The sequence below is a fragment of the Felis catus genome, chromosome E3 (assembly GCF_018350175.1).
Source record: "Felis catus isolate Fca126 chromosome E3, F.catus_Fca126_mat1.0, whole genome shotgun sequence".
Taxonomy (NCBI): domain Eukaryota; kingdom Metazoa; phylum Chordata; class Mammalia; order Carnivora; family Felidae; genus Felis; species Felis catus.
Window position 1 is genome coordinate 20,982,353 of NC_058383.1, and position 23,648 is coordinate 21,006,000.

A 23,648-nucleotide genomic window follows, 5' to 3' on the forward strand; every position below is an offset into this window, starting at 1 on the left:
TATGGTAACGTGATTATGTTCGTGGTTTGCTCATATCCAAATAGTCACAGGAGCGCTCAGAAGGAAAGACAAGGGCCACCTGGTGATATTCTCTCTGTATCTGAACACACAGAACTGGCTGAGAAGAGGACAGAGTTTGTACCAGAGTTTGCTTGTTTCAAAGATGCTCTAAACATCTGTATGGGTGTCTGTTTACTGTTTACTTAAAGTGAACTTTTATAAAGACTCTTATTTTACTGGGGCAAACATGCAGGGTTAACCCAGGTTGGAAGGAGCAAGGAACCACCCACACCTGTGATCTCAAGAAACGCTGTACTTTGGACTCAGCCCATGTCCCATGATCACCACCTAGTGGCTGTATACTTAAATAACAGGTATAGCGGAGCCGTAAACATCTTTTAAACTGACCCCAGTGATGTCAAGGTCATTTTGTGGCACCAGATCAAAAACCAGACTCTCCTCCAGAATGGAGGGCTTAGGAACCAGGAAATTAAGACACCAGATTTCTGGGTAAGGGTGGAGTACCACTGAACGTAGGTGCATATTAATGGCAATACTGTATATACGAGCATCTTCCAGTGAGTGGAGCCTTTACCAGTAGGAGCGCATGAGTCCACGTGGTAAAGGAAAAAGCCATGCTGACGAGGAGGCAGGCGAGCAGAGGGCTCAAACGAAGAAAGGATGTGAGCCGCACAATTATCTACGGAAAAGCAATACAGGCGGCCGGAGCCACAAGTGCAAAGGCCCTGAGGCAGGGCCGTGTTATGCTTCTTGGGAGGCTAGTGTGGCTCAAGCAGAAGACAAAGAGAAGAGGCCAACGGATGTGGTTGAAAAGGCAGGCAGGGCTCAGATTCTGTTGGGTCCGTGGACTATAGTCAGGACTTAGAATTTCCTTCCAAGTTGACAAGAAACCACTGGAAATTTCAAGTACGGGAGGGATACAGTCTGGTTTATGTTCTAAAACGATCACTTACTACACTTACTGTGTGGAGAGCAGGCTACAGAGGGGCCAGAGTGTCAGCAGGGACAGGAGCAGAAGTCTACTGCAGAAGCATGGGGAGGGGGAGGACGGTACCAAATAAACAGATACATAGATAGATACATAACACGCTAGATACATATGCACATAGGCAGACAAATATATATATATATGTATGTACATAACAGACAAACGCATGTATATGTATGTGTATCTCCACCCCATCCAACGCATTTATAGTAAAGATAAAATCTTTACAAACCTTTTAATTATTATTTTTTAAGTAAGAGAATCAATACACGGGCAGCTCGTGAGTTTGAGCCCCGCATCGGGCTCTGTGCCGACAGTTCGGAGCCTGGAGCCTGCTTCGGATTCTGTGCCTCCCTCTCTCTCTGCCCCAACCCCCTCGCATTGTCTCTGTCTCTCTAAAAAATAAATAAAATTTTAAAAAAATAAAAAATAAAAAAAATATCCTGTGAGCCCCTAAAATAGTTTGGTATTCCAACTGCAGAATATATGCCTAATTTATTTATATCAACTTATTTCACCCAGCTAGCCAGCTCTACCCCGTGATAGAAGAGAATAGAGAGATACATACAGGAAGACCATATTCTGGTGTTAGTTACGTTAATGGAAGCCGACTGTCCCCCAGACCCCTTCTCTCCTCCTCCTTGGGCCCAGAGACACCCGATACGGTCCCCAGACTGCTCTGCCACTGGATGTGGCCACACAACAAAATTCTCACGGACAGAATGCGAGCGGAAGTTATGGGTGTCGCTTCTGCCTCGTGTGCTCACAAAGAAATCCCTTCCTGGACTTGCACCCTGTTTATCACCGGCTGGAACGCGGCTCTGATCTTGCGGAAGAGAAAAACCCTCTAAGGTGGGGGGGGCTCTCCATCAGAGGCACCTTGTCCCCACCACAGGACATTGGGCAAGTCTAGAGACATTTTTGGCTGCTAAAATTGAGGGTGAGGGACTAAGTCCTGGCATCTGGGGGGGGGGGGGGGCAGAGAGGTTGCTAAACGTCCTACAAATGCCCCAGACAGTCCCCACGGTGAAGAATGTCCCAGCACAGAATGCCAACAGCGCTGAGGCCGAAAAACCTTGCTCCAAGGCCCTGTTGCTCAACCTCTGTGTATCATCATCCCCCAAGTATGTTCTCAAAATGCAAATTCGGCTTCAGAAAGTTTGGGAGGGGATTGAAGAGTCTGCTTCTCTAACGAGCTCCCTGGGCGACGGGCAGAGGAACAGGACAGAAAGAACAGAACGTGCGTCTCTGAACGACCTTGGGGAGCACGGCTGCCCCGGCAGTCTACACTGGCTGGCTGCCGTGCCCACGCGGGGCCGCTGCGCAAACACGCGCAACCTGAACTCCCTGCTTGCAGCCTGTGCTTCCTCCGGGTGACTGGTCGCCAGGCAGCACTGACCGCTACAAACTCTGAATATCACCTTTCATTATGTAGGAGAAAAACCACCCATGGCATTTAAGCCACCGCGTGTTGGGGTCTCTGCGTTCTGGCACTTGTGTTTTCAGCCCTAACTAGCACAGGGTCCATCTGGATGCTGACGTCTACGTGGCTGTTTGGCAAGAGGCCTACAAGGGCCCAGAAGGTGATGATTTTCCAGGAAGGGAGAAAAAAAGCAAGGGAAGAAAAGAAACAATAAGGGGGCCGCCGGAGATGTCCGAGGAGAGGGTCCCACTGCTGTGACAAACGACCACAACGAGCCGACGGGCTTAAGAGTTCTGGAAGTCGGTTAAGAGTTCTGGCTCAGTCGGTTAAGCGTCCGACTTCGGCTCAGGTCATGATCTCACGGTCTGAGTTCAAGCCCCGCGTCAGGCTCCGTACTGACAGCTCAGAGCCTGGAGCCGGCTTCAGAATCTGTGTCTCCCTCTCTCTCTGTGTCCCCACCCCCCCGCAAAAGTAAATACACATTAAAAAAAAAAGAGTTTTGGAAGTCAGAAGTCAGAAGTGGGTCTCCTAGAGCTAACATCAAAGCATCAACAGGGCTGCGTTCCTTCTGGAAGCTCTAAGGGAGAATCGATTTCCTCCCCTTTTCCCTCACTTCTGGAAACTGCCTGAATTCCTTGGCTTAGGGCTCCTTCCTCTAGCTTCAGAGCCAGCAACAGTGGGCAGAGAGCCTCTCGAACCGCCATCCCCTAGTTCTCTCCCTCCGCCTCCCTGCTCCACTTGAAAGGATCCTTGAGATCACAATGGCCCGTCCAGGTGACTCCGCAAAATTCCCACATCAGGGCTGGCTCTGTAGCAACCACAATTCCACCTGCGGCTTGGTTCCCCTCTGTCACGCAATCTAGCACACGGACACGTTCTGGCCGGCCGTCAGGATGGGGGCATTTGTGGGGAGGGGGGCATGATCCCGCCTTTCCGGCCGTCAGAGAGCAGCTGGTCAGGCAGCCCGAGGGCAGGAAGCGAACACAACTTGGGAAACGCAGACAGGGTGCACAAAACAGTGAGAAGGTAGCTCGACTGAGAGTAACAAGAGAGAACCTTCTGGGTGCTTCCAAAGGTCACCAACTGCAGAGCAATCCTAACGAGGAAACATGCCCTACATGCAGCTTTTTAGGGTTTTTCAGTATAGAAAGATGGTGGTCAGGGGAGAGTAATGCAGAGTGATGTTCTCGAGGAATTCCTGGGATCCTTTTTTTTTCCCTAATGTTTATTTATTTTTGAGACAGAGAGAGAGACACACACAGAGCACGAGCGGTGGAGGGGCAGAGAGGGAGGGAGACACAGAACCCAAAGCAGGCTCCAGGCTCCGAGCTGTCCGCACAGAGTCCGACATGGGCCTCGAACCCACAGACCGTGAGATCATGCCCTGAGACCAAATCAAGAGTCGGCCGCTTAACCAACTGAGCCACTCAGGTGCCCCCCTGGGATCTTTACGCCATCGGCCCCAACCAACGTTTGATGTATCCGTACTACATAACAGTTTCTGTAAATTAAACTTAGTCTAAGTTTATGAGAAGAGTGTCCTGTATTTCAGGCACTCCCTGGAGTGCGACGTTTCAGAAAACCAATTACCTGGGGGAATTCATGAAAACGTGCGCAGGTTAATAACAACTGATGCGCACGGACCACGCAGATCAGATCCCAGCACATCATCACCGTTCTCTCCTTGCAAAATCACCGTGGCGTTCTCAGAGGCTGTGATTCCCATTTTAGAGATGAGAAAACAAAGGCTCAAAGGCTAACTATGTGCCCCATGCACACAAAGCAAGGTAGACACAGCCTCACACCCTGACTTTCGGACTGCAGGTCCCGCTTTTGTTTTCAAAACCCCACGCAGCTTCGAGGAGTCAGAGCGGCCTGTGACAGGGGCACTCAAGGCTGTCTGCCTCCAATGTCCTCAGCTCCAACACCCTGCAGAAGCCTTAACCTGGGGGCAAAGGGGAGGGTTTACCTGTACCTGTAGTGAGTAACAAATCCAACACAGGGCCTCTGTGTAACTGTTTAATTACTAAAAGGCGAACGACATAGTTCTGATCGTGCGTTTGGAGACACGGAACCCAAATCATTCTTGGCACATAACGGTCCGTCCGAAATAACCCAAGCCCTTCTAAGACGCTGTCGGTGACACCTCCAAAGGCCACGCGTTACAGTGAAAAGACACCTGCCTTGGGACAACCCACCTGTGTGACCGCGGCACTGTCACAGGCCCTTCTGAACGTCGGACTCTCTATGTACAAGTGGGGTAAGAAAGTGCCTCCTTTATGAGGCTGCTGGGGGGACCAGAGGAGACAATGTTGTGAGCTGTAGGGAACCTTTTGGGGAGACTGTCTAGCCCACACAGCTGGATTGAGTGGGTTTCTCTTTCTTGCACCCAAAAATAGGCTTTGCAAAAATAGCATCGCGAAAGAGCCTAGAACAATTCCTAGCCAGAGTTCCCAAGAAATGTGTTATTTCTTTCCAGAAGCCTGAAGTTTTGCAAGAAAACTTAGCACACGGAAGGCACTCCTTGTATTCACTGGTTCACTGATTCAAGATCTGTGCTTCATCAGCCACCACTACGGAGCGCCTACTGTGTGCCAGGCGCAGCTCTGGGTGCTGGCACATGAACAATGGACAGGACCCCTTGTAGTTCTCCTTCCAGCAAGAGCGAAATGCGTAATTCGGGTGATCTGGGAGGGTCATACATGCTGTGAAGAAGATAAAACTGCAGACAAGCTCAGACACAGAAGCAGGTTTTTAAAAAAAACTAGATAGCTGGGAAATGTCGTTTTGAGGAGAGGGAATTTAAGCCAACGTCTGAAGGATGAGCGGACACAGGTAGTTTAAAGTCTAGGGCCAGAGTATTCCAGGAGGAGGGAACGGGGGGGGGGGGGGGGGGGGAAGCCACTTAAGAGGCCCCCGGGGGTGGCTCAGTCCATTAAGGGTCCAGCTGTTGGTTTCAACTCAGGTCACAACCTTGCGGTTCACGAGTTCGAGCCCCGTGTTGGGCTCCAAGCTGACAGCGCGGAGCCTGCTTGGGATTCTCTCTCTCTCTGCCCCTCCCCTGCGAGCGTGTGCTCTGTCTCTCAAAATAATTAAATAAAACTTAAAAAAAAAAACCCATCCCTCAAGCAGGAACAAGCGAGGGCCCACGGCAGGAAGGAGGCCACTGCCAGTCTGTTGTTGGGAGCAGATCCCCCACCCAGCCCGTCCTGCACGTCAGTTAGTCTATCGGCTCGTGGAAACCAAGAGTGTCTGGCAGAGAAAGGTGTGTAATTAGGAGTCACTCCCACGCGGCTGGAAAGACAACCCTTCCAGGGGACAGGAGCTTCGAGACAAGTAAGAGAAGATGCCATGTGTTTGGGGCCAAAGCCTCGGGTCTGAAGCCCAGCTCCAGTGTCCCGGGCCAAGGACTTGCCCTGTTTGTGCATTAGTTCACTCCCATGGGAAACACCGGTGATGACAGGACCCCGTCCCAAGGTTCCACCTGAACGAAGCCAGTGCTTGGAGAAGAGCGGACACGACCACGACGGGACAGTCACCCCCCACCCCTGCCCCAAACCTTCATCTCCCTGTTCCACTGAAAATAACCATCACTAATCCCCGACTTTGTGTTTCGCCTCGTGGATCTGCATTTACTAATTCACACCCGTCGGAATGTTAATCCACACTTTGGCATGGCCAGACCACCCTTGAATTGGGGATGTAAGGCCGCCAACTTCCCCAGCAAGGAATTGTTACTCGGCGTGTAAGTCCGAACGGACAGAACGTGCGACGTAAGGGAATCCTAGATACGAAGTCCAACATTTGGGCCACGTTCAGAGAAACCATATCCTCAGACGACTTTCGAACATGCCTGACCTCCACCTGGCAGCTCGTCCCGTACAGGGAAGACCATCTCTGGAATCCCAATAAAAAAGAAGGGGAGGGGGGAGGGTGGGTGATGGGTATTGAGGAGGGCACCTTTTGGGATGAGCACTGGGTGTTGTATGGAAACCAATTGGACAATAAATGTCATATATTGAAAAAAATAAAAAAAAAAAAATAGGGGCGCTTGGGTGGTGCAGTCGGTTAAGCGTCCGACTTCAGCCAGGTCACGATCTCGCGGTCCCTGAGTTCGAGCCCCGCGTCGGGCTCTGGGCTGATGGCTCAGAGCCTGGAGCCTGTTTCCGATTCTGTGTCTCCCTCTCTCTCTGCCCCTCCCCCGTTCATGCTCTGTCTCTCTCTGTCCCAAAAATAAATAAACGTTGAAAAAAAAAAATTAAATAAATTAATTAATTAATTAATTAAAAAATAAAAAAATTTTTTTAAAAAGAAGGGGAGGGGGAGGAATAGGAGGAAGAAGGGGAGGGGAGGAGGGGGGGAGCGGATGGAAGAAAAAAGACATGCCATCCTAGAGAAACAAGTCCTCTCCTCTCTGATGCCCCTTGGTGAAGTAATAAAATTTTGTTCGTACAACTTTTGCTAAATGTATTCCTAGTTGTTTCATTTCTTTGGTCGCTTCTAGAAATAGAGTATTTTCTCTCCTTATACTCTCAACACGGTTGGCGTGGGCATATAGGAAAACTCTAGGTTTTGCATAGAAATTTTCTTCCCGATCCCCTTAACGAATCCCACTGCTGTTCCTAATAGATTCAGGGATGGACTAGTTATCTTGGGTTTTCCATTAAAAGATGAAACTGGGGGCCAAGGGGAAAATTCTACCTCCCCCTTTCTCGTTCTGTTTCTCATCCAAGTGCATTATCTTATCAAATTCCTGAACAAAGGTAAATAACAGTGATTGTTACGGGCACGGGCGTTCTGGCCTTGTTCGGAATTTAGCGGGAATGTTTTTAGCGTTACACCATTAAAGATGACGTTGGCTCCAGGGAGGATCCTATTTTATTCGCTGGTGTTCTACACACCAGGAATAAATATTTAACATTATCAGCTGTATTTTTGGCAGCCATAAGGTGAACCACCGGATCGTTCTCCTTTGCTCATGGTAAGAGCAGATCACATAGGGGCGCCTGGGTGGCTCAGTCGGTTAAGAGTCCGACTTCGGCTCAGGTCATGATCTCACAGTTTGTGAGTTCGAGCCCCGCATCGGGCTCTGTGCTGACAGCTCAGAGCCTGGAGCCTGCTTCGGATTCTGTGTCTCCCTCTCTCTGCTCATGCTCTGTCTCTCTCTCTGTCTCAAAAATAAATAAAAAAACATTTTAAAAATTAAAAAAAAAAAGAGCAGATCACATAGTTTGATTGCCTAAGATCGAACCATCCTTCTATTCCTGGAATAAACCCCACTTGGCCCGAGCTTTCCTTACCTTGGAGTATAATCATTTACTTGTCCATTTCGCCATTCTCTTAGCTCCTGCAGACCACTGGTCATGACTGATTCATGTCTGACCTCAGCACATAGCTGACAATCAGTACATGTTTAAATAGTAAACAAATGAATGAATAAAATAAAAATAACATTGGACCTCCCCAGACTAACCCTTCGTACCTCTTTCTTTTTTTATTTAAAAATTTTTAAGTTGGGGCGCCTGGGTGGCGTAGTCGGTTAAGCGTCCGACTTCAGCCAGGTCACGATCTCGCGGTCCGTGAGTTCGAGCCCCGCGTCGGGCTCTGGGCTGATGGCTCGGAGCCTGGAGCCTGTTTCCGATTCTGTGTCTCCTCTCTCTCTGCCCCTCCCCCGTTCATGCTCTGTCTCTCTCTGTCCCAAAAATAAAAAACGCTGAAAAAAAATTAAATTAATAAATAAATAAATAAATAAATAAAAATTTTTAAGTTTATTTATTTATTTTGAAGGGGAGAGAGCCAGGGAGGGACAGAAAGAGAGAGAGGCAGGGACAGAGAATCCCAAGCAGGCTCCGTGCTGTCAGCACAGAGCCAGACGCGGGGCTCGAACTCACGAACCGTGAGACCGTGACCTGAGCCGAAATCAAGAGTTGGACGCTTCACCAACTGAGCCACCCAGGCGCCCCTGTACCTCTCTCTAAGTTAAAATACTCAGAAAGATCAGGCATCTGTCCCAGACTGGATTCTTCGTATGTTTAACAAACATGTGGTTTAACTGGCCCCCACTTCGAGCAACAGAAGCCTTGAACACCTGGTCCTTAGGGGGAGACTATCCCCTAGTTTCAGTGAGACTAACTCTGTTTCCCTGCCCCCACCACTACCCCAACCTAAAAGAGTGACCACATCACCCAGGCCTGATTGGAGTATGGCACCCTGACTGCTGCAGGAGCAGGCTCATCACCTGACCTGGGCCAGAGGAATCTCCAGGAATCTCTTACAGAAGCTCCTAAGAAAAATGACTTCAAAAGAATTGATAAACATAATATCTATTTGTCTGAGGTTGCTGCTTACCTAGTTACCTAAAATATGGTGAGATGACCTATCTGAGAATAAAGCAAGGTAGAGAAAACCATGGCAAAGAACGGAAAGAGACAGGGGGCGCCTGGGTGGCTGAAACGTTTAAGCGTCCGACTTTGGCTCGGGTCATGATCTCGTGGTTCGAGAGTTCAAGCTCTCAGCACAGAGCCCACCTTGGAGCCTCTGTCTCCCTCTCTCTCTACCCTTCTCCAGCTCACATGCTTTCTCTGTCTCTATCAAAAATAAATTAATTAAAAAAAAAGAATGGAGGGGCGCCTGGGTGGCTCAGTCAGACGAGCATCAGACTTCAGCTCAGGTCGTGATCTCACACACAGTTCATGGGTTCAAGCCCCACATTGGGCTCTGTGCTGACAGCTCGGAGCCTGGAGCCTGCTTCTGATTCTGTGTCTTCCTCTCTCTCTGCCCCTCCCCTACTCATTCTCTGTCTCTCAAAAATAAATAAATGTGAAAAAAAAATTTTTTTAATAAAAAAATTTAAAAAAAGAACGGAGGAGCACCTGGGTGGCTCAGTCAGACGAGCATCAGACTTCAGCTCAGGTCACAATCTCACAGTTCATGGGTTCAAGCCCCACCTTGGGCTCTGTGCTGACCACTGAGAGCCTGGAGCCTGCTTCGGATTCTGTGTCTCCCTCTCTCTCTCTCTCTGCCACTCCCCCATTCACGCTCAGGCCCTCTCTCAAAAAATGCATAAACATTTTTAAAAATTAAAAAATATGTGTTTCTTAAAAATTTTTTAAAAATGGAAAGAGACAAAGACCTAGTGATATCATTTGAGCCCCTGGATCCAGCTTTACCTGAAGTCATTATCCCCTAGACTTCCTAATTACTTAAGCCAGTAAATTACCTTTTCTGTAGCTTCAGTTCAATTTCTATTACTTGCAACCAAAAAAAAAATATTGTCTAATTCATGCGTTGCTTTGTTTCCCCATGAATATGCTTTGTACATTCTTAAATAAAGGTTGAAAAAAAAATTAAAGTGAGGAATCCTAACTAGTGAGTATTAAAACAAAAACATTCAACCGCCTGCTTTTAATTAATGGCAAGATGGGCTGAAAGGCTCCCTTAGTGAATTATAATTTCAGACTGAAATTCCCCAGACAGTTATAGAGGGAGCTTGTTAAACCGCAGAAACCAATGGAATCAAGAGATTACTTTAACAGGGTGGTGGTTCAATCGGTTCCAGAGATATCATCCATTATGCAAAACCAAAACCTTTAAAACTTCTTACCATACAACCCCAGCCATCTCTCATCCACCTAAAATCTCAAGGCCTCTCTCCTGACTCCATTTAAAAGTAAAAATGACTGGTGCGGTCAACAAAAAGAAAAAGGAAAAGAAATAAATCGTGTCATGACAGTTGGAGACCACCAGTGAAAGGCGCCAAATCTCAAGCCAGGGTGTTTGGCGGGGCCTTCTAGAACAGTCCCAGTCCTGCATTCTCAAATGCTTTCAGTTCTGCAGAAAAACTGAAGGCAAGCACGCCCTTGGCACTCTAGATGTCTCTGTAGCCTTCCAGGCCAAGCAGCATCACTTCTCCTGTAGGTTCAAGAAAACGTCAGCGCACAAGCCCGAAGTGCCGGCCCATTTCCCTACCCCGTCCCCTCGGTGAAGGATTCTGGCGGTGGTTACTTCGTGAAATCAGACTCTTCTCCTCCTTCAGCTCAAGTTACAATAGACCAAATTCTGGAATCTGGTTTTGATTATTCTCTAGAGAGCTACTTAAGAGCTGCTTCAGGGTTTGAAATCCCTCATTCAGACATAATCTTGAAATAAAAGGCTATATTCAAATGAAAAATGCATTACAGCTTTCTCTTCAGGACCTTTAGTACTTACGGGCAAGAAAAAAAGAAAAGAAATGCAGGAAAAGGAAGAATGGCACGGGGAAAGGGAGAGAGAAAGACAGGAAAGAAGGGGCGAGCGAAATTTCCTACATCACAATTGCTTTCATTTTATCATCACATAACCCCTTTTGGAAGTAATATTGTGCCCATTCTACAGATGAAGGAATTGAGGCTTGGTGATCACAGGAGGAAGACGCCGTGGCTTCTGACTCAGAGACGGATATAAAAACATGCTCTGAAAAATGCTGCTTCTACCCTACTGGCTTCCTCCCTCCAAAAACTCTAACACAGAAGTCGGTTCTAGGACCAAAGTATTTCCGCGGATGGACCCTATGGAGACAATATAGTCTCATCTAAAAAACGGAAAAAAAAATTTTTTTAAAGAAACAAACAAAGTAACCTGAGGACCAACAGAACTAGCAACATGGCAGAGCAAAAGCTAGAACCCAATTATTCCATCTCTCAGGTCTTACTGAACCCACCTGACCGGAATCTATTTTATAGGTGCAATTCATCTATCCCGATCACATACCGGCCCTCCTGATTAATGAGGGAACAACTGAAGAGTTGTCCCGCCTTCAAGAAAACGCTCACTGGAAACAAAAGAGAAATGTATTTGTGACCTGTCTTCCTCCGCCTCAATGTTCCTGTTTATATCCCATTCCTTTTGTTATTGTTGCAATATATCTGGGAGGTATTTCCCCCTTGCTGTTGCAAAGTCTGAAAAGGGGCGGAAAATCTACACTGAAATAAGCACATGGAAGCCACAATTCTGGCAACTGCCAAGGGGATGGGTATGCCAGTTCCGAAACGAGTTTAAACCAGAGGTCGCAAACTGGTAGCGTATCCAGCCCACAGACGTGTTTTGTTTGTCCCACAGTGCTGGCCCACACAACGCTTTTAAGAAATTTTCATCTGTTTGCCAATGCTAAAAACCAAGAGCTTTCACATCAAAGCCCTCCTCTTACCAGGCGGAGGATGTGGTGATATCTGCACGTGGAAGGGGATAGCTGGATCACAGAGCAGTAGCCAGTGACCTGTAGACAGAGCACACGCCCCAAGTTTCTCCCCGCCTGGTCTATTTCACTGGGTATCTGAGTTGGTGACCCGTGGTTGAAAAGGTCAAGCAGCTGTAGATTGCAAAGCCAACCAATCATTATTAGACTTTTCCCAAAAACATCCCCACTAAGAGACTCGTCTGTCAATATTAGGACAGCTGTGATCAAAGGTAAAGCATATGAGACCAAAATGATTTGAGAAATTAAAAAAAAAAAAAACCGTAGTTGGGTCCATTTGGATTTCTGCTCTAGGATACTCATTTTTTCAGAAAATACACTCACCTTTATTACTTCATTTATTCCTCCCAACAACCCTGCAAGGAAGGAATTATTCCCAGATAAACAAACTGAAACTGAGTGATGTCAAATCAGCCATCTCTCCAAAAATTATCCAACCAGTAGGTTGTAAAACCACATTTTGAACCCAGTTTTGTCCATCTACAAACACTGTGCTTTGGGAATAATGAAAGAACACTGTATAAAGCCACAAGGCTTGATTCCACCTCAGGGCCTTTGCACCTGCTCTCCCCCCGCCCCCCCCGTTGGAAACCTCTTTACCCAGATCTTTACGTGACAGGATCTTAACTCTTTCACTTCGCTTGCATCACCCTCACAGAGAAGTTTTCCCCAGCCATCTGATCTAACGTAACACAGGCGTGCATACACGCACACACACCAATTTCCCTCTAGACCTCTACTATTCAAAGTGAGGTCCAGAGATCAGAAGTTAGAAATGCAGGCTCTCAGGCCCCTCCTTAGACCCCCTGAATCAGAATCGCGTATGTTAACAGCATCCCAGGTGATCCATACCCACTTGAAGTTTAAAAAGCACTGCTCTACTAGGTGCCCTGCCCGGTGGAAATATAACCTGAGTCACGAGTGTCGTTTTGAATTTTCTAGTAGCCGCATTAAAAATGTGAAAAGGAAGGCTGTTTGCTGTCTCCCCTCCCCACCACCAAAATGTCAGTTTCAGGAGCACCAAGTGCTGACTCACCGCTTTACCCCCTGTCCTTAAAACAGTACCAGGTACGTGCTAAATACCATCACGTTTGTTAAATGTAAGAAGGTAGTATTTTACGTGGGGCGGGAAGAAAGTAGCACCGTGAGATTCGACAGATGTGGGCAGCTCAACCACGGACCAGCTGAGCAATCCTGGGCAAGGGATTGGTCCAGGAGCCACCTGTAAGTTCACAGCCCTCACCGTTACACTCAGATGTGACAGGACATCTACAAAGCGCCAGCCGCTGTAAGTCACAGGTATTCCATAAATGCCAGAGCCTTTCTGGCGTCCTCCCTCGTTCTCTCTCCAGATTCCACATGCACACAGTGCTGCTGTGACCACATTCCTCTGGGAAGCAGGAGCCAGGCCATGGGTACCGTTTTCCTGAGTGATCTTCCCCAGCCAGGGGGCTAAGCGTATTAACTGTTGGCAGCGAAGACAGCTTGAAACCAGGGAGGGTCGCTTCCCGTCGCCCTGGAGCTGAGTGGTTTCCAAAGCAAAGCAGCCACACGGTCCCTGTACAGCCTGTAAACCACAAGGGAGGCAGCACCTCAAGGCAGCCCTGTCGCCGTGATGAGTTCTGCTGGGTCGGCCCGCCACCAGGTCCCGCCCCTTAGAGGAGTATGAGTCTGTGCCCAGACACAGCTTGGATCAGCCCATTCTGAAAGGTGCATTGTGGCTCTGCCTTTTTCCGTTATTGGTTTGGGGGGGTGGGGAGCGGCGGGTTGAGTCTACCCCCACTCGTTAATCACTGGCCTGTGTCAATCCACCAAGGGAGGCTTGCTTCTCCCCAGCTTTTAACACCCCCCCATCCTAATCCATTAGTCTATCTTGCCCGGAAATCGGATGCACATGTCCTAATCTCAAAAGTGTTTTTAAATCACATTAGATCAACAGCAACGGGAGAAAGCAAAACCCGGATTTAGACATGACTGGTGCGACACCGAGAAAATAAAACTCCCAGGGCTGCTTAGCCGGGATGGGGGGAAAGCCCGAACCAGTGTCACCCAAACACCTGCCCCACGTTCTTCTCCCTCTGGCTGAAAAAACAAACACCAGAAACACTCGCAGAATTAGCAGCCTGTGGGGAAGCGCACGGCAAAGAAAAAGGAAATAGAACAAGTCGGGGAGAATCAAAACCTCCCATCAGTCTGTGGCCCTCTCATCCGGCAAGCAGAGGAAGGTGTTGCACAGACCACACCGTGGGTGGGGAGCAAGCGTGACCGGTCAAGTACACACGCGACCACGTAGAGATGCAGCTGTCCGACACTTGGTTTCCGCTCGGGTCATGATCTCAAAGCTCTGTGCATTCCAGCCCCCTATCGGGCTCTGCACTGACAGGTGCAGAGCCTGCTTGGGATCCTCCCTCTCCCTCTCTCCGTCCCTCCCCCACTCGCACTGCCTCGGTCTTTCTCAAAATAAATAAATAAACGTAAAAAAAAAAAAAGAAAAAAAAAAGGTGCGGTTGGACCAGACACAAGAGGAAGGGTTTCTCTTACTGGTCTGACCTGATGCCACTGTTTCCTCTTCTACATTATAATGAGGATGTCATCCCTCTTCCTCCAAGGGAGAGAGAGAGAGAAGAGCCTGAAGACAGAGAGCCTCTGAAAATCCCACAAACAAGCCTCCAAGCACTGCTGTCCCTGGTAAGGCTGGAGAGGTATCCAAGCAGCCCCGGCACACTCCCAGAGGCCCGAAGGGGTTTCTAGAAGACTTAGCAGCCAGGTCGGGGTGGCTAACGATACCCTCTGCCTTACAGAGATGCTTCTCGGGCATTTGCAGTCAGCACCACTAAGCACTGTAAGGATCTGCCACGGGGGAGACACTGGGGTAGAGGATGGAGCACCCAGAGAAATCGTATGGTCCTCCCAAGTGAGGATCAAGGGAATCTGCCCGTATCTTCCGTAGAACAGTTCTGCAGATGGGTACCAAACATTCACACTCAGCCCCGAACACCACACCAGGGATGGCTGGGAGGACCACAGTGCTGGGATAGTACCTTCCACAGCCGTATCATAGCAGTCTCCACGCCTTCTCCTCCCAGCCGCGGTATGCAAGAACATTAAGAAAACCTGGCATCTATCTCCTAGCTCCTCGTTCAGAAAATCCCCCAGCCCCGTGGACGGGACCTCCTGACCCACATTCCACCCTGCAATCCTTCATCCAACTTTAAGTCGTCTGAATAAAACACTCCCTTTTCTATTTCCAGCTGCTGCAAAGCAACCCTAACACATGTTGGAAAGATGTGATCTTTATGCCTCTCTCTCCCCCGAAACGGCACTGGACACTTCTCCTGAGATACACAGCTTTAAAATTAGAATTGGAAAAAGCCACCGTTTCCCTCGTAGGGCCGAAGCTACCCCACGGCAGAGACCAGAATGCCCCCCAGCCAAACCAACCAAGCCAACGAAACCAACCAAACGCAGCCCTCCCAGACATCATACCCCCTCTCTATTCTGCTGTTGTGGCGCTAATCATTCTAACACCTTTTTAATTATAATCGCAAACTGGAAGCCATGGCTTGTGATGTTATAAATACTGATTTTCCAGTTAAATTAGGCATTTGCTGTTTTATGTTTTGATAGGAAGGGGCTGTTTGAAGCCTCCTAAAATATTGCAATTAGTTCTCACTGTTGAAACAGACAAGACATTAACAGACACATTTGCTGTTTCGGTTTAATGTGCTGGAATGTTTATGCCTAAGTGTACTTCTCTCAAGCTTTGAAAGCATAAGGCATGTTTTTTAAAGTGGAAGAAATCAATCACAATACACCCATTTATTATCTTTTTTTTTTTAAGTTAAGCTATTTCTAAAACTTTCCCAGGCTGTAATTTAAACTTGGAAAGCACAGCTCTTCAACAGGAAGGAGACTTATCAGGAAACAACCCTTGTATTTTACCTATTGGCTCGGTTAAGATGATAACATCACTTTAGCTGACAAAGCCTGTGTTTCTGTTTGACAATTGCAATTAATTACTGAGATGCAGCCGAGATGGGGCCAGCCATCCAGATCTGTTTTCCAGAGAGATATAAAACCAGAGGAAAGAAGCAAAGAAAAAACACACCCCAAAAAAAAGCAAAGGAGGTTTGCATTTTAGCATCTACACCAGTGTCGTGTTCAATGTTATGGCAAGAAAGCTGGATTATTAATTTATGTTACCTGCACCTAACTTTCTACTCCGCTCTTCTCCCTTCTTCTCCCCACTGGCAGAGGGTGGAAAAGGCGAGAGGTGAACATTTCACAAGACAGAAGCTCCAATCTGTAGCGAAGGAGGCGCGGGTTACAGAAAGGGCACGGGCACCGGGCGTAAAATCTCCCAGGGCACGAACTGGTGCTCCCAATGCAAAACCTACCCAGCGGGTGGATAGAAAGTTCTGGAGATGGGGACACCCTCCGTCTTTACTAGAAAGCCAGAACTGGCCAGCATCACCTTGTTTAACCGTTCCCGGGTCATTTGGCTCTAACCTGAAAAGACTAAAGTTGGATTCCAGCCACGCAAATGCGCTTCAGGGCGATTCTGAGACATTCCAGGGGATCTCAAAGCCCCTAGATCAATCTCGCTACCCTGCTTCATCCCCCCCGCCGGCGTCCCCACACACGGAAGCGCAGAGCCCCGCCAGAGCCAGGGCTGGGAAACACCCCGCGGGCACGAAGGCTGGGGATTCCCAGGCTCGGCGCTGGGCAGATTCGGAAGGCACCTCCCCGGACGAGGAGCCTCGAGGCGGGCAGGGCAAGGCGACACCTCCACCCCTCGCCCTGAAATAGAGTCCTCCTTGACCGGCGTCCAGCCCCTCGCCGCCGCTCCCCCAGAGCAGCCCCCGCCGGGGCTTGACAGAGCCCTCGCTGGGGCCAAGGGCTCCCGGGACCGCGGCGCCCGGGTGTCCGAGGGCCCGGAAAAGCGGCGGCTCGCCCTGCGGGTCTCGCCGCGCGTCCACCCCCTCCCGCCGCGCCCAGGGTCCTACCTGTACCACTCCAGCCCCTTCTCGTAGTTCCTGTCGAAGAAGTGCGGCTCTACGCCCACCGCCCGCACGTCCGGGTGCACTCGGATCGCCTCCAGCAGCGCGCGGGTCCCTCCTTTCTTGACCCCGATGATGAGCGCCTGTGGCAGCTTCTTCTCCCCGTAGTCGGGGGTGCTGGCGGCGCCGCCCCTCTCGCTGCTCCCGTTGGCCGCTCTCCGGCCTGCGAGCTCCTCGTCGGTGGTGCTGGACTCCTGCGCTTCCCTCTCCAGCAGCGCGCTCTGCGCCGTGATCATCTCGCCGGGGGCCAGCGGGGTCCGGAGCCAGGCGTCGCGGGCGCCCCCGCCGCCGCTCGCCAGCCCCCAGCCGTCGGCCCCGGGGGCGGCGGGCTGCTCGGGGGGCTCGGGCGGCTCCCCGCGGCTCGCGTTGTCCGGCGGCGGCGGCGCGGGCGGCTGCGAGGGGGCGCCGAGGCGCACGGGGGGAGGCGGCAGAGAGGGTGGCGGCGGGCTCGGCGGGGGCTCGGCGGCGGCGCCCGGCGGCTCCTGCAGCGCCAGGGGGAACTGCAGGGAGCCCGAGCCGCCCAGGAGGCTGTAGCACAGGTAGGTGACGGACAGGGACAAGGTGCACATAAAAAGCAGCTTGCGCGCCGGCGGGCCCTTAGCAGAGGCGCCGGGCGGCGGCGGCGCGGCGAGAGGTGGAGGCGGAGGCGGAGGCGGAGGAGGTGCGGGCCACGGGGCCATCGCGGCTCCCGGCTCGCGGCGGCGGCGGCGGCGGCCCCCGGCGCTGCCCGGACATGGTTTCAGCCGCCGCCCCCGCCGCCGCCGCCGCCGCCGCCGCCGCTGCCCAGCCGCCCCGGCTGCATGAAGCGACGCCGCTGCGCCCCCGGCCCTGGCCGCTGTCCCGCTGCGCCGGGGGGGAGCCCGGCCGCATGGCCCCCCCCCCGCCCCACTCTTCCCGCGGAGTCCGGGCGGCCCCCCCCCAACCACCACCACCCCCCTCAGCCGCCGGCAAGGGGACCGAGGGGGGCGCGCGGACCCGCCGGCCGCACCTGCTCCGTCTGCGGCGCCCCCGCTTCCCCGGCTCCGCCGCGGCTCCTGCTTCAGCCCCGGCCGCCGCCGCCGCGCGCTGTTGCGGCCCCGAGTTCCTTCCCCGCTGCTAACTTTCTGCCGGGAGAGCGGAGAGGCGCGGAGGGGAGGAGAAGGGGGGCCGGGCGCGCGCCCCGCGCCGCCGAGGGAGGGGGAGTGCGCCTCGCGCGCGCCTGCGGAGGGGGGCGCGGAAGCGGAGGCGTGCGCTGGGGCTGGGGCGCCCGGGAGAGCGGAGATCGCGCCCCCCCCCCAGACACGCGGCGCACTGGAGGCGTGCCCCGCCCAGCCCCGCGTGCCTCCCTCTCCCCGGGGAGCCTGGGACGCGGCGCTCTCCATCCCTCTCCCGATACTTTTAGGGACACGGAGACCGGCGCCAGCCGCCGGAGCCGCGCACCGGGGAGCTGGGGGCCCGAGGACCGAGAGCTGTCGCTTCCCCTCTTCCCCTGGGACTCCAGGCCGGCTCGGCCCGTCCCTGACCCGCCTTCTCTCACCCCGGATATCCTCCTGCCGGGGGTCCGGCAGTGATTTCTTCTCCGTTTTCCCCCACAAACTTCCATCTTTCCAGCCTCCCCATCTTCTGGGTGGAGTTTTGACACAGACCCCCAGGTTTCCCAGCCCCAGAGCTTCCGCCTCTGTCCCGCCACTGGGTGACTGCGCCCTCTGCCCCCAAAGACGAGGCCGTCCCCTCCCCGACACCCTTCACGACGCGTACACCTGCGCCCCTTGGGGCGGGGGGCGGGGGGGGGGGGCTTAGCGCTAAAGGAGTTCCGATTTCCCTGGACTGGGATAGACTGAGCCCGTCATCGCTCTGAACGCCTAATGAGCAGGGACAAGTTAGGTTGCAGGCTGTCCGTGTGCATCGCCTCCCTGAATTTTTTTTTTAAGTATATTTTCTTTGCCGAGAGATTGCCATCCCTCACCTCCCTCTCCTGGGGGGAATGGTAAACATCAGAAGGCTCTGGAAGATTCAAAACTAGACAGTGCTCCTCGCGGCCTTTTGCTCAGGGAGGTGGCGGCATGGAAGGGAGAGGCAGCGGGATCAGCTGAGGCTCTCTAGGGAACCCTGCTTCCTGGGGACGGGGGGGGGGGGGGGCGGGGGCTGGCCGCGCACACCCCCGGGGCCCGGCTGTCCCAGGCGCTGGCTCCGGTGAGTCCTGTTTACCGTGCTAGCCGCCGCTGGGTGCCTGGTGGGTCTGCTTTCCCAGGGCCGGCTGATGTGCTTGGCATCTCCGGTTTTGTTTGATCGCATAATAGGAACAACAGTTGAAAGAAAATGTATATAATGTCTAAATATTAACTAGATACCTAGTGCCAAAGAGGGGGGAAATGTTAATCAAGTACGATGAAGAACACGGACTTTTCCCTGAGTGAACAAAAGCTCACTGCTGCTCTCAGCTGGACATGAGTTTCCTTCACTGCTGCTTTCGCTCAGATAAAGATTATTCCTTTATAATATATTTTTTATGGTGCACTGGAGACCTCTGAAATGCAGAGTCTGGTGTCTTGTAAATCATTCCCTGTAACTAGGGACGCTTTTTCAAACACCACACAACTGCATTACTGTAATGTTAATGGGAAGGGGCCGACTGGAGCCCGGGGAAACACTAGCTTTGCCCAACCCTGTTTCCGGTCCCAACCCAGTTCTGGGTGGTCAGCCAGGAGGCCCGGATCGCAGGGAATATTGCCACTGCCCTGGCCCCTCTTTCTTTCAAGGCCCAGGTACCAGTATGCCCAGCGCATCCTGGGCCCAGGGCTCTGGCTCTCTGTGTCTAGAGCCCAGTTTCTCAGTGCGCTATCTCAGCCATCCACGTGAACCTGCTCTGTATGTAGCTTTACTACACATGCGCTTTCCAATTTGGAAAGGTTTTGATCAAATGGTTTGAAAATTTAATCCACCACCCCCCCCCCCCGCCAGGTGACAAACTGAGAGCTGAATGTGGCCAGCACAGTGCTATTAAGAAATGTGAACTGGCTGCAATATTTTTAAAAATTTTTTAAGTTTTATTCATTTATTTTGAGAGAGACAGAGACAGTGTGCATGGGGCTGGGGCAGAGAGAGAAAGAGAGAGAGAGAATCCCAAACAGGCTCTGAGCTGGCTGCACAGAGCCCGAGGTGGGGCTCGAACTCATGAAACCGTGAGATCATGACCTGAGCCGAAATCAAGAGTTGGTCGCTTGACCAACTGAGCCACCCAGATGTCCCTGGTTGCAATATGTTTAACTTGAGGGCTTGCTCCCACCCCCAAAAACCTGGGTGTGAGGTTTCTGTTGAAATAGGAGACTCAGCAACTTTGCGCCCTGAGCTGAGAAGCCCACTGTATGGAAAACGTGTGCCCTGTTCTTCACAGAGGCCACCCAGATCCTTCCCACACCTTTCTGTTACTTGCCTGGGCATTGCCAATGAGGAAACCTGCCAGCGTCCCTTCTGCCTCTTGTCCCCAAATAGTCACACTTGAGTAAGAGACTCTCAATGGAATAAAGGGCATTGGTGAAGGGTCAGGCCCCATAACTGATAGGAAAGAGGTGATTGCGGGGGAAGGAGTTCTGTAGACTTCTCATTTCGGCAGTTGCCTATTTTTTTTTGCTGCTTCTGATCCAGGCTTTTTCTGGGAGCAAGTTTCTGAGAAACCTGTAATGAAAAGTAGGAGCCACCTACATAGAGAGAACTCAGACTTCATTCAGCAATTCCTGATGGGTCTGGAGACTCGATAGAATTTTTTTTTTTTCTGTTTCCACTGCCAACACCCATGCTCATTCAGGCTTCTCAGAGTTTTTACAACATTCCTCCAGCTGGTCTCCAGGCCGCCAGGGTGCCTCATTTCCAATCAGTCCAGATATCAATAGCAGATCAATATCTGCTATTCAGATATTATTGCAATAATATCTGCTATTCAGATATTATTGCAATAACATTATTGCAATATCAATAAGGAGTCAATCGATCATAGCTCTGCTGCTAATGCCCTCTATGGCTCAAAACCTCCCTCTCACTGCCTAATTAATAAGCTCCAACCTCTTTCCCTTTGGACTCAAGGTCTCCTCCCACCTTTCATGTGACTCCCAGTCGCCCCAAACCAAAGGGTACCTACCCTCCCAACATACACCTTGCGCGGTTCCGTTTCACCGCTGTATGCTCAGGTGATAGAGTTAAAGCAAAGCTGTCCTTTGCTGGCTTAGGTGGCTTTCGGACAGGTCATGCCTCCTCTCTGAGCCTCAGATTCTGCGTATATAAGTCACAGATAATAAGACTCCCCTCAAATTGTTTTTATAAAGAATTAAATGAACTTACGTAACATCTGCATGAATACCCGACTCCCTGCCTGACGTGCGGTGGCTACCCATAGTTATTTGCGTCTAAACATTGGCTCCTGCCATGCCCTGTTTCTTTAAACCTCATCCTCGAAAAATACGTGTGTGCCCTTTCTTCACACCAGCCCGGAGTGTAAGGCAGAGTTCACTTTCCTAATCTGCTCAGTAGCATATACAATGCCAAGTCCAATGCCTTCTGTGGCTTTTTTTCTTTTTGAAGCAATACAAACTAACCCTGGCTAACTTCAGCTTGGCTTGGTTTTTTAATCGAAGAAATTTACTGGAAGGATGTATGATAACTCCCGTAATGAAAACCAACAGACCAACAAGAAGCAAAAATTGGCTTTGGAATATTGTCCGCTCTCCTGTGGCTGACACAGGAGAGATCTATTTTCTTGGCCCCTTAAAGTTAGGTATGACTCCGGCTAATGAAACTTGAGCAGAAGTGAAATGGTATGTTCTGGGCAGACGCTTTGGGCAGACGGTGGGAGATTCCCCAGTGGCAATGTGTTTTTCCTGCCTGGCAGTTGGACGAGACAATGGATGGAACCCCTCTTATCCACGACCTACTCGATTCTCCACACTGAGCAAGGTTAAGAAAGTTCCAGCCGCTGATGGCATGTAGCACGATCAAAAAACCAACTCGGTTGTGCTCAGCTCCTGAGACTTTGCGGGTTGGTTGCGAATACAGCACAGCCCGGCCGATCCGACTGATGAAAGCGTACCTACCCTTCATTTCCTCTGCTATTGAGCAAAATGACTTCGGTAAGCCAATATTACAACTCCCTTTCACAGAGGGAACGAATGATGCCAAAGCAGTAGAGACAGAACTCTGGTCTCTTATCTAGCAAAGAGACTTCCCCGTTTTGTCTTTTACCTGTCCATAAAAAGTGTATCTGTGGCAATCTGGAGGTTAAGCTCCAGACAAAACCAATGTGGTAGCGAAGAGGGAAATTATAAAAAGAGCAAAAGATTGAAAACATAAGAATGCCATGACCTTACGGAACGTTGCGTGAGAAAGGATCTCACTTGGGAAATCAGGAAATACTTGGAGTTGAAACAGCAAAATCTGGCAGATGGAATTAAGCGATACTTGCACGAAAGACGGCATCTCCAATATACTTCTCCAAAAAGAAAAAAAAAAGAAAAGAAAAACAAATGAGCTACATGTTCGACTCAAGAAGCCAGAAAAAGAGCGAGAGAACGATGTCAGGAAGGACATGATCACGACGAATGCCAAGCCTTTGTTCCTATCTGTGTGCTGTTTGTCTATTGCTAAGGACTGAGCTGTGCCTCCTCAAAATCCGTCTGTTGAAGCCCTAACCCCCAATGTGACCGTGTCCACAGATAGAGTCTTCAGGAAGTAATTAAGGTTAAAGGCAGGTCATAATGGCGGAACCCTAGTCAGAGAGGATTGTGGCCTCATAAGAAGTTGAGGGGTCATCCCTGTTTCTTCATACACCCTTCCGTGTGAGGACAGCCAGCACCTGACCGGTTCACGCCTTCATCTCAACCCTCTGAGCCCCGGAACTGGGAGAAAACGCATTTCTCGTTGAAGCCACCCTCTGTGGTATTTTGTTATGGTAACCGGAGCTAAGACCTACGTGGTTCATGGTTTGTAAAAAACGCTGCCGTCCCCGTTCCGGTGTGTGTTGGGGTTGGAGAGAGGGTCCCACATCGGCAAGCATCGGTTGGACACCCGCTGGGGGCCCTACAGTCATCTCAGTGGTGACACTGTGTATGCAGCGATATTAACAGGTCCCACAAGTTTAGCGTTCGGTCCCCAAGACTGTCCCCACTGCAGAAGCCAGTCTTAAGTCGGGGTTGTTACCTCTGCTTATGACCTACTGGCTAGAAGTCAGAGGCTCCCAGGATCCCCTCTTCAGGCTCCGTTAATTTACCAGAGCGGCCCACGGAACTCAGAGAAACATTTAACTTCTTAGATTACTAGTTTATTATAAAAGTATACAATCCAGGAACAGCCAGAGAGGTGCGTAGGGCAACGTGTAGGGAAAGGGTAAGAGGCTTCCATGCCCTCTCTGGGGGCGCCAATGTCTGGCCCCTCCACGTGGTCTCCATCCCGGAAGAAAGCTCTCCAAAGCCTTCTGGGTGTTTACTGAGGTTGCGTGACTTAGTCATGATTGAGCAGCTCATTGGCCATTGGTGATCAACCCAACCTCCAGCCCCTCTCCCCTCCCAGGAGGTAGGGGTGGGGGACGGTTTACTGAAAGTTCCAGCCCTTTCCTCAGAAGATTGGTTCCCCTGGCAACCAGGCCCCATCCTTAGGTTACCTAAGGGCTTTCCCAAAGTCACTCATTAACACAACAAAAGAGACTTTTATTGCTCTTACCACAGGAAATTCCAATGGTTTTAGGAGCTTTTGGCCACTCCCGGGGTTGAATCCAGATATATATAGATATGCTTTTTTAATGTTTATTTATTTTTGAGAGAGAGAGAGCAGTCAGGTCGGGGAGGGGCAGAGAGAGAGGGAGACAGAGGATCTGAAGCAGGCAGGCCTTGAACCCACGAACCATGAGATCATGACCTGAGCCCAAGTCCAACCCTCAACCCACTGAGACACCCAGGCGCC

The 23,648-nt window shown here is 50.9% G+C and overlaps 1 protein-coding gene across 1 annotated transcript in view; it reads right to left on the minus strand.

The window, feature by feature from the left end:
• The window catches only part of HS3ST4 (heparan sulfate-glucosamine 3-sulfotransferase 4), a 394,358-nt gene extending 376,947 nt beyond the window's left edge, over nucleotides 1-17,411 (minus strand). The window contains exon 1 of the mRNA XM_023247121.2: nucleotides 16,671-17,411. Within this exon, the coding sequence (XP_023102889.1) occupies nucleotides 16,671-17,404 (734 nt within the window). The 5' untranslated portion in view covers nucleotides 17,405-17,411. The remainder of the gene's footprint in view (nucleotides 1-16,670) is intronic.
• Between the last annotated feature and the right edge of the window lie 6,237 nt (nucleotides 17,412-23,648).